Raw genomic sequence first — 10,174 nt, forward strand, 5'->3', positions numbered from 1 at the left:
CAAGCCGGGAATAACCTCAAGACCCTAAACGAATAGGGCCCAAGAAGGACCGTAGAAGTGGTACTTGATTTTTTCAATTTTAACTACGGTTTTCTTCAACCTGTAGTTCAAGCACCTATACGCGCACGATCCCCAAGAAAATCTGGAAAAAGCTGTCAAGTCCTCCACTAAAGCCCAAGTCTAGGACTGCACAGGTCGTCACAAGTCCACTCCCAAAACAAATGCGTGTAGCACCAACAAGTGGGCCACACAGAGGTATAACCCACCGTCGGGGTCCACCACTCGATGGACCGGGTCAAAATATTTATCGCTCAACGCCCGCACTGTCATATGCTGCCCGTGGCAAAATCGTTTAAACGCTACAACCAGGCTCAGATCGTGCTCACCCAAAGTATCAAAAGGATCATCCCCAAAGGGCAATCCTGTCACGAGAGCGAAATCTCTCGGAGTAAAGGAAACCCTCATCCCGTTGATGTAGAACCACATGTCCTCATCCGTGTCGTCGGCTCTAATCTTAAGATGACGAGAGACAATATGGTGCAATGCAATGTTGCACTTCTAGCCCCGCGCCCAATCCAACAACATACCAAAGCACGTGTTCTCCAGTGCAACACCCCCAATGTCCTTTAGTCTCCCTGCTACTGTCGACATGTACTTAATATTGTAGTACGTACTGATCTGAGTAGTTGGACGATTGATCGTCTCGGGCCTCGAATAAGGGACCTATTCAATACAAAAAATAACTCAATTTACAAAACATAATGAATTAACAAACATCAACTAATAATAATGCATAATTAATTATTAAATCACTAGAAACATGATTAAAAAATTATAGAACCACAATTAACCCAGTAGCCGCCAGTAATTAATTGTTTTAAGCAGTAGCCGCCGGGTTGCTTAAAATAATTAATTACTGGCGACTACTAGGTTAAATGTGGTTCTATAATTTTTATCAATATGTAATAAATTTTTAAATTCTGAATAACCTAAAAAACGTTATTATTTTATGCGTAATACAGTAATAACCACCTAATGATCTAAATAAACGATTAAATATATCTAAATATGCTTCAACTAAATAAAAATTCTAACAACACTCAAACTATACTAAACTACACTATATCTAACACTGGAGAACATATATTTAAATAAAAAATCTATACACAATACAATACGAAATAAAAATTCTAACAACACTCAACTACACTATATCTAATATATACGAAACATATAAATAAATCTAACATATACGAAATAAAAATTAAATACTAGTATATATCTAAATCAAAATTTAATACTATACAAAACATATAAAAATTCGAATCATATAAATAAATTTAACATATACGAAATAAAAAATAAATACTATATATCTAAATCAAAATTCAATACTATACCAAACATATAAAAATTCGATACTATATCTAAATCAAAATCTAACATATATAAAACAAATAACAAATAAACTCATCTAACATATACACCGATGTATCACCAAACATATACCAAATAATACTTAAAAATGTAGTATACTTACTTGGTTTGAAGAAGAAGCCATGACGTGAATGGTTTTGAAGAAGAACAAACAATAGCCGTGAATTGTCCCAAAAACACTTCAAATTTCATAACACAATATTAGAAGTTAAAACATGACCATTATTTTCGACAAAAAATTGCATAGAAAAACACGAAACCTTGCCTTGTCGGCGAAAATGGCGTATATTCCTTCATCCCTCAATTGCCGTCTATTCCTTCCTCTCTCTCTCTCTCAAATTGTAGCCGTTTCCTTTGATAGTGCGGCTACATGAGACCCCAACACCCTAATTTAACATAAAATATAGTGTTAATGAGCCCTACCCAATTTAGGCCTTATCAAATCTTCATTTTGTGGTCAAAGAAATCCCACAAAAGCCGTGCCCGCTCAATTCATGCTTTCAAATTCCAATATCCGTGAATTTGCTGCAAAGCCTGTAGATTCCCACCCTATAAAGCTTCCTCATAGCCGTTTGAATTGTCCAATCACGCATGACTTAGACTTAGGTCTTCAAATTTTAAAAAAATACAACAAACATTAATATGAAGTCTAATAAATACTAAAATTTATGTATATTGTGATATAAAAAACAATTATGAATGAAATGGTATAAGAAGCCGCCAGTAAAAATTAGCTGCTGGCTGTAGCCGCTAAGGATTTCTTACACGTGGCTACTGCTTTCGGATACTAGTTTCTGGCGGCTACGTAGGTGGTAAGCTCTCTAATGTTTTATTGTTTCATAATATATGAGTTTAGAACGTTTTTTATCCAACATTTTATATTATTTTATGTGTTAAGCTATATTAATTCATGTTAAATCAAATAAAATCAAAAAATTGAGACTTATTACCCCACAATAAACCAAATTTGTCAATCTCCTTCTCTATTATGTACTTCTACTTCAGAAAATATATTTTAAAAAAAGAAATACAAAATGAGGATACGTTTGTGTATAATAAAACAGTAGTACAAGAGCTGAAAAATTCAAATTTAAGTATATTGCGAATCAAAAAAAATAATTCTGCACCTAATGGATAAAATAGCCGCCAGTAAAACATAAAATAGCTCACAATAGCCGCCGGGACGCGGCTATGGTTTACTGGCAGCTATTTATGAATTAGGTTCAGAATTTTTTTGTGATTCCAAATATACTTAAATTAGAATCTTTAGGCCCTCGTATTACTGTTTTATTATACAAAAACGTATCTTCATTATTTTCAAATTTAGGGCATTTTAGGCTTACAAGGTCACATGGCTTTACAATAATTGCACATTTATCAGATTTTGTGCATTTTTAACTACCTATCTTACACATTTTCTTACACAATTGTACTTGTGTAAGAAAAGTATAAGAACTTTTACAAAAATTCATGCAAACCTATCAACATCAATTGTGCTTTGGGTAGTTTTGTAAGATACTATATTATATGGGTGGGTATTTTTCATAGACATTTTATGAAAGTGGTACTTTAAATTCTGACCCTTAAATCTATAGTCACATCTATATCTATATAATATATAAAAGAGGAGTTTTTTCCCTCCAACTTTTCCCTCAATTTTTCTCTCTCTTCTTTCACTAATTTTTTTACTATTTTTCTCTCCATTTTTTTCTTTAATTTTTTTAAACATCATCAAATTTAAGTCATGAAAGAATACTTAATACAGTATATCTTAAATTTAAATTCGTGAAAATATCTTTAATATGGTATAAAAAATCATCAAAAATGAAGTTAAAATGAATAAATTATGAAAAAAAAATTAAAATTATTTTTTTTCCTCTCTCTTCATTAACATTTTACAACTTTTTATTTATATTTATTTAAGTTCGTGAAAATATCTTTAATATGGTATAAAAATCATCAAAAATGAAGTTAAAATGAATAAATTATGAAAAAAATTAAAATTATTTTATTTTCTCTCTCTTCACTAACATTTTATAACTTTTTATTTATATTTATGTATGAAAATATTAATTTATTTATTATGACGCTTAGTACTCTATAATAATAATAATAATAATGATGATGATGGTGATGATGATGTGTAATGTTAATTTTAATTATCAAATAATTTTAATTTATTTAATAACTATAATTATCATTATACTTTATACAAAGTTGAAAATATACATTTCAAATTCAATATTTTATTGAGTAATTGATGTGGATAATTTTATTTTATTTTATTATTAAAACATACTACCTCCATCTCGTAAGAGTGTATCACATTTTTCATTTTTGTCCGTCCTATAAGGCTATGTTTGGTGTCTTAGTACACACAGTATTAGCTTACTAATCGGGCTTTATGTGTGTGTTTGGTGTTTTTGTGCGCTTCATGGGCGGCCCTGGAAAACTCAAGGGCCCGGCCAAAATAATACAGATTTGTCCCGACTGTGAATCCCTCGCCCCCCTTCGGTTACGGAAGCCATCACTTTATCTTGATTTCCCGTTGCCATATTTGCCCTCTATTTTGTCATTCTCTTTCATCAAAACTTCTCCCGCTTCGAAATCTCCATTTTTCGTCCGTCTACCTGCGGTGTTCGACGAAGAATCAATTTTAGGGTAAGATTTCTCTCACGCCATTTCACTTCATTACTGGTTTTTTTTCTTACGCAGATATGTTTTTTTTCTCTCCATTTCTCTCACGCCATTTCTCTCACGAAAGAACTAATTCTAGGGTTTTATTTTGATCCGTGCAGTTGTAAGAATCGTGAGTTGGGTTGTGTTTTGTTCAATAATATTTTCCAGCCATCGATTTGCTTCGATATTCGATTGTGTACCACTTGATTGAATGCTTCGATTTGAATCTTGAGTTGGGTAAAATTGTGATACCCAGCACAACTGTTTATTGATGCTTCAAATCAGTTTCTTGTCTATTGATGCTACGATTAGGGACAATGCGATTTGCTGAACTAAGGCTATGCTGTTTTGATTTAGGAACAACTCGATTTGCTGTGATTTGCTTCGCCCTATTTAATATGCCTTTTTTTCTCCTAATTTGTCTTCAAACTGAAGTTTTACTCTGTATTGACATATTCGCCAATATTTTATTATGTGAATTTGGTAAAGTTTATACTTTGGGATTTCTGGTCCGTGGTCTGAACATATGTTTTAACGGTGTTTTTGGTAGCCAAAACACTTTGGGATTTCTTGTCCGTATTTCTGGTCGCTACGCTCATCCGAAAGCAGCCTCAGTCTCCACGTCGAAGGCTTTGTGAACAGACCAAGGTTAGTGCTTGTCCGATTGCTTGTTATCTCTAGGGATATATATAAATCACACTCGTTGTATATGCTTTTAAACTATCAAATTGACGATCGATGCATGTATAAACAATAACATAATATTATTTCTGAAAGAATTAACGGAGTGCCTATTGTGGCTGAATAGTATCTCTTCCTGATATGCATGACATATTCTTTTTTTTTTTTATGAGAAAATATTTGCTTATTGGGATTTTTTTCTCGGTAGTACAGTTTAATGTGGTGATGAATTATTGATTGGTTGTTGAATGGCTTGTTTGGCATAAAATCTGACATAGTGCCTGGTAATGCAATTAATATAAGTTATAATTGTCTCTTGGTGTACGACACTTGTTGCAGTTACATTTTGATTGATGATATGTTCATGGTTCGTTTTGTTTCTGCCATCACTTGCTCAAACTGAAATTAATTTAAATAAATCTGCCATGGTGGTGAAATGCAGTGAATATAAGTTATAATTATCTCTTATTGTTTCTATTTTAGATGCCTGGCCGTGTACGTCCCCGTATGTCCGATATCTTGTTCTTGCTATTGCAAGAAATAATGCTTCAGCATATAATGCAGTTGGTTATAGAAATTACATATTTTATCAAGTCTAGCTCAAGAAAAAGAAAACGTGGGTTTGGATCACGAAAATATGGGATGATAAGTAGAATGCCGGACCAAATAAAACATTTAAGTAGGCTGATAAGTGTCAATGATGTCGATTGCATCGCGAACTTGCGAATGGATCGTAATACCTTCGGGCGGCTGTGCACCATTTTACGGGGTTTGGGAGGCTTAGTTGATGGTGATTACGTGAGTGTGGAGGAACAAGTAGCCATTTTCTTGTCTGTCTTAGCACATCACAAGAAAAATAGAGTTGTAAGATTTGATTTTTGTCGTTCTGGGCAAACCATATCGCGCTACGTACATGCCGTGTTATGAGCAATATTGAAGATACACGAAATTTTTTTATCAAAACCGGAAGCTGTGTCCAATGACTGTACAGATGGCCGGTGGCAGTGGTTTAAGGTATGTAGGGCAGCCTTGTAGTTATTCTAGTAAGTATGATCATAAATTTTATTAGCACTAACTCGTTTTTAAATGTCTCTCTTCAACTTAGGGTTGTCTAGGAGCTATAGACGGCACCTATGTTAATGTGATGGTGAGCACTAACGACCAAGCACGCTATAGGACAAGGAAAGGACAGATATCCACGAATGTGTTAGGTGTATGTGACCGAAACTTGAAGTTTGTCTACGTTCTTTCCGGTTGGGAAGGCTCTGCTGCAGATTCTAGGATATTAAGGGATGCCATAAGTAGACCCCACGGTCTTAAAGTGCCAAAGGGTAATGCCAATTATTTGCTCTTTAATTCGAATAGCGTTTGTGTTTACGTGGATTATTTATCAAAGTTTACCTAAATTACTCTTTTGTTTTGGTTTGTTGGGGCTTCAACAGGAAATTACTATTTGTGTGACAACGGTTACGCAAATAGTGATGGTTTTCTAACGCCTTACAAGGGCGTTAGATACCACCTGAAGGAGTGGGGTCCCACTGCTGCCAGGCCCCAAAACAAGGAGGAGTTATTTAACCTGAGGCATAGTAAGGCGAGGAATGTGATTGAGAGAGCATTTGGAATTATGAAAATGCGGTGGGGTATTCTACGGTCCACCACGTTCTACCCAATTAAGGTCCAAAATAGGTTAATAATGGCAACATTTTTACTTCATAATTTTATTCGAATGCAAATGCCGGTCGATCCAATAGAAGAGGAATTTGATGCGATGGCAAATAGTAATGCTCATGGCCTTGAAGCCGATCATGACGAGTTCATTGCCACGGTCGAGTCTTCTCCCCAATGGAATGCCGCAAGGGATGAATTGGCGGAGGGGATGTGGCTTCAATACTTGAATAATCATTAGGTGACGATTGCAATAATTTTTACATTCATTTAAGGTGTTCTCTTTAGAATGTTGCATGTTAATTCGTCTTTAAACTGTTGCAGCAAGTTCTTGGTGACATCTATCTCTAATTTGCTTGTGTTCAGCTGTGATTTTGATGATGTTGGGTTTATATGATAAAATTCCATTTAATTGTGTTCGATTTCGACAATTGTAATATTTTTTTAATTCATAAGAAATCCTTATCTCAGCTGTTGATGATATTGATGTGAATAAAATTTAAAATCTTGTTGATTTTTACAATGAATATAGTAGTCTCTAGTGGTTTCTTGCTAATTCCCTTGTTAATATTTATCTGATCTTGCTGCGATGCTGCTTGTCATGGCCATATAAGTTTTCTATCAATTTCTATGCTACTCATGTCAAAATACTAAAATACTATACATTGGTGTTGTAGGATGGACGCCGCGTCTGAGACATCAACACCTACCCCTCTATGCAGCTGTGGAAATGGTCATATGAATCTGTTGTGTGCCTCCGAGAAAGCAAGGAATCCGGGCCGCTGGTATTACAAATGCCCGTTGGGAGGCACCCATGACAAGGGTTTCTTTTGGTACGATGAATACCACGGATACGCTATGCGCCAGACTTCCCCGTATGCCGGTTCTCGAAGGCCCCCCTATCAGCGTGGTTTTCCATCTCAATCGTCAACAACCACTGCATTAGAATCTGACCGAGGCCTGAATGACCATGGGAATGTCATGCAATCTCCTCGTGGTTATCTTGAACTCCACACTGCAATCTTGGCCATGTCCATACTGTTGCTAGCTTTAGGTTTTTTCTTTGGCAAGACATCGTAAGGGAGGTTTGATAGTTTATCGGACGTAGGCTATGTTTTTTATTTTTTTGCTGATGTTGTTTACTGTTAAGACTGCTGAAATCGTTTTATTGTGATGTTGCAACTTTACTTAGATGTTGAACCTCTTGGGAATGAATGATTCTAGCGTGTGAACAGCAATTTTGCTGTTATGTTGAACTTATTGAGAATGTAATATTTATTAAATACTAGTTGACTTATATATGCTGCAATATTTATGCCATTAATTCTATGGTCATTTTAAACAACTTTTTATGCTAGTGTTGAAATCAGGTGCTGGAACATGCATTTAATATTCATATATGGCGGTGCACAATTAATTTAGACCTGCTACAACATTTTTTTTATTTTTTTTATTGTTGATTACCCAAAGAAAATGAGAATAAATTGAGCATTTCAAAATTGGCAGGTGGTGTTGTAGTTATGAGCATCTGACATGTATACTTCAATCCTTCTACCAACTACCCAATTTTAAAGATACATTAACTCATAGGAACACATGCAGCTCTATAAAATGCGTGCACAATGGAACCAAATTTGCTCCATCACAAGCTACTGCATTTCAGTTTCGAAAAGAAAATCCTAAGGAAAATTTCACCAAGTCCAACTCGATGCCGCTCCCGGAGATTGCTCCTCAGTCGTCATTTCTTTACATCCACAACTGGGATGCAAAGAAAGACGACGTCTTACTCAAATGTTTGATACACATGGTCGGTGAATGTAAGCCAGCATCGGCCCATTTGCCATCACCGACCCATTTGCCATCACCCGCTCTCATCTTCGCCATGAAGACACTCAACGCAAAGTTTAATGCTAATTTTACTTTCGGAGACGTCGAGGAACGCGTTGAGTTTCTCCGAGATCGTTACGTGAGTTTCAAGTATCTTTGCAATATCCCGGAGACCGATCGGTACACTCTTGTACAACCTGAATTTAATATTACAATATGAACACCTACTAACCTTGATGATTTGCTCCCATTGCTCGTCATTACAATCCACCATATGCATGCCATTCACATTGAAGCCCACCCCAGTATTCCCCAATATTTGCGTTAGCGAATAGTATTGCTTCTTCCATGTCGTGGTTTTTGAGTTTATATGTGGCATCCCTTTCAAGTCAGTGGTTGGGAATACCTTTTTCATAGCCTCCTCCAACTTAGTCAAATAACCTGGCCGAAATCCGTTGTCGGATTTCCATCCTTGCACCACCAATTCTTTCAACGCCGCTAGCAGCACTGCCTCCTCTTGAGTAGACCAACTGCGTCGAGTCTTGTCGGTCTTGTTTACCCGACCCCCACGAACAAACCCGTTGCTCCCATCTGCAAACCATCAACCCCAACAAGAAGTACACAAATTATATGAGTTATCAAGAGAGCAAGAGGCTGTCAAGGAGGCTCATTATATTTTACAGAAAATATTCATAAGATATTTGCACAAAACCTAATCCCAATGAATTATTGATTAATTACAACTATCCATAAGAAAAAATATTTGAGTATGCAGCGACAAGTAATACACAAGCTTGAGACATATATTCCATAAATCCAACATATTTTATGAAAATCGAAAAAAATTCGCCGAGATGCGCTCTATTTGTGGCGCATTAGATGCAACCATCAACATCTATGGGAATGCAAATAATATATACCAACATAATCGTGTCAAACAATACAAGTCTCAGAAATTCAATCAAAAATAAATCGGCGACTGCTACAAACAAGAACAGAAAATTTCAGAAGATCGAGAATGTTCACCTTGTGTCGCGGAACTCATGTTCTTGCGCTAGTGTTCTTCTCCTCAGTTGAATCTGCAAATGCCAATCGACTGTCCAAATTCCAGAGCCCTTATTCTTGGCGCGAGAATGAAAAATATGGTAGCTGCTTCTTCCTCAAATATTCGTAGGTCTTCCCACCTCCCCCCAAAAGGATACGCTGGTCCAAGACAAATAAAATGGGTGGGTATATTAGTCATTTTATCATCTATTCAGCTTTAATCGTGCTATTATTACTGCTCACCAAACCAACCAAAATAGATTGTTATGTAACTATTTAAATAATCAAACAACAATAAAGCATACTAATATCATTGTAATCAAGATTAGGTAGCCGAAAATAAACTATATTGCCTAATCCATTACCAGACACCAAACATAGCCTAAGAGTGTATCATTTCCACTTTGAGACATGACCCCCACTTTCTCTTTTTAACCACAACCACTCGTTTCTACTCAACACATTAACTATCAACATTTTCTTAAAACCCGTGTCATCCCATATGTGATACACTCTTATGGGACAGATGAAGTATTTTTTATTTATTTTTTTTTAAATTTTATTTTATATATTTTTATTATTTAAATATATCATTTAATTTCGATATTCGTCGTACATCGCACGAATTGACGTTCTAATTGTGGCCACCCACAAACTAGTTCAATAGAAAAGATTTTGATTTATTTAATTTATTTTTTCAAATAAAAATAAAATTTAATTATTTTACTCTTTGTAATTTCATGGCCTGGTATGGTACGAGAACGAATAAAAGATGTCAAGAAATTATTAGGTGGGCAGTTGTAAGAAGTTTAATCAATAACTTCACATTCCCCAAAATTTC

The 10,174-nt window shown here is 35.4% G+C and overlaps 2 protein-coding genes and 2 long non-coding RNA genes across 4 annotated transcripts in view; 2 read left to right on the forward strand and 2 right to left on the reverse strand.

Annotated features, from left to right (window-relative positions):
- The window catches only part of LOC130985853 (probable long-chain-alcohol O-fatty-acyltransferase 5), a 266,259-nt gene that overhangs the window by 216,734 nt on the left and 39,351 nt on the right, over nucleotides 1–10,174 (reverse strand). The window lies entirely within an intron of this gene.
- Nucleotides 3,823–9,430, forward strand: LOC130985868 (uncharacterized). The gene is made up of 3 exons (XR_009089107.1): nucleotides 3,823–4,098; nucleotides 4,667–4,764; nucleotides 9,288–9,430. It is a non-coding gene; the product is annotated as an uncharacterized LOC130985868 (long non-coding RNA).
- LOC130985867 (uncharacterized) lies at nucleotides 6,246–7,718 on the forward strand. The gene is made up of 2 exons (XR_009089106.1): nucleotides 6,246–6,703; nucleotides 7,140–7,718. It is a non-coding gene; the product is annotated as an uncharacterized LOC130985867 (long non-coding RNA).
- On the reverse strand, nucleotides 8,139–9,455 carry LOC130985860 (uncharacterized). Its single transcript, XM_057909025.1, has 2 exons — nucleotides 9,316–9,455; nucleotides 8,139–8,880 (listed from the first exon to the last, which is right to left on the reverse strand). The coding sequence occupies exons 1-2, from the start codon at nucleotides 9,332–9,334 to the stop codon at nucleotides 8,324–8,326; spliced, it is 576 nt and encodes a 191-aa protein (XP_057765008.1). The 5' UTR covers nucleotides 9,335–9,455; the 3' UTR covers nucleotides 8,139–8,323.

The sequence above is a fragment of the Salvia miltiorrhiza genome, chromosome 5, assembly GCF_028751815.1.
Source record: "Salvia miltiorrhiza cultivar Shanhuang (shh) chromosome 5, IMPLAD_Smil_shh, whole genome shotgun sequence".
Taxonomy (NCBI): Eukaryota; Viridiplantae; Streptophyta; class Magnoliopsida; order Lamiales; family Lamiaceae; genus Salvia; species Salvia miltiorrhiza.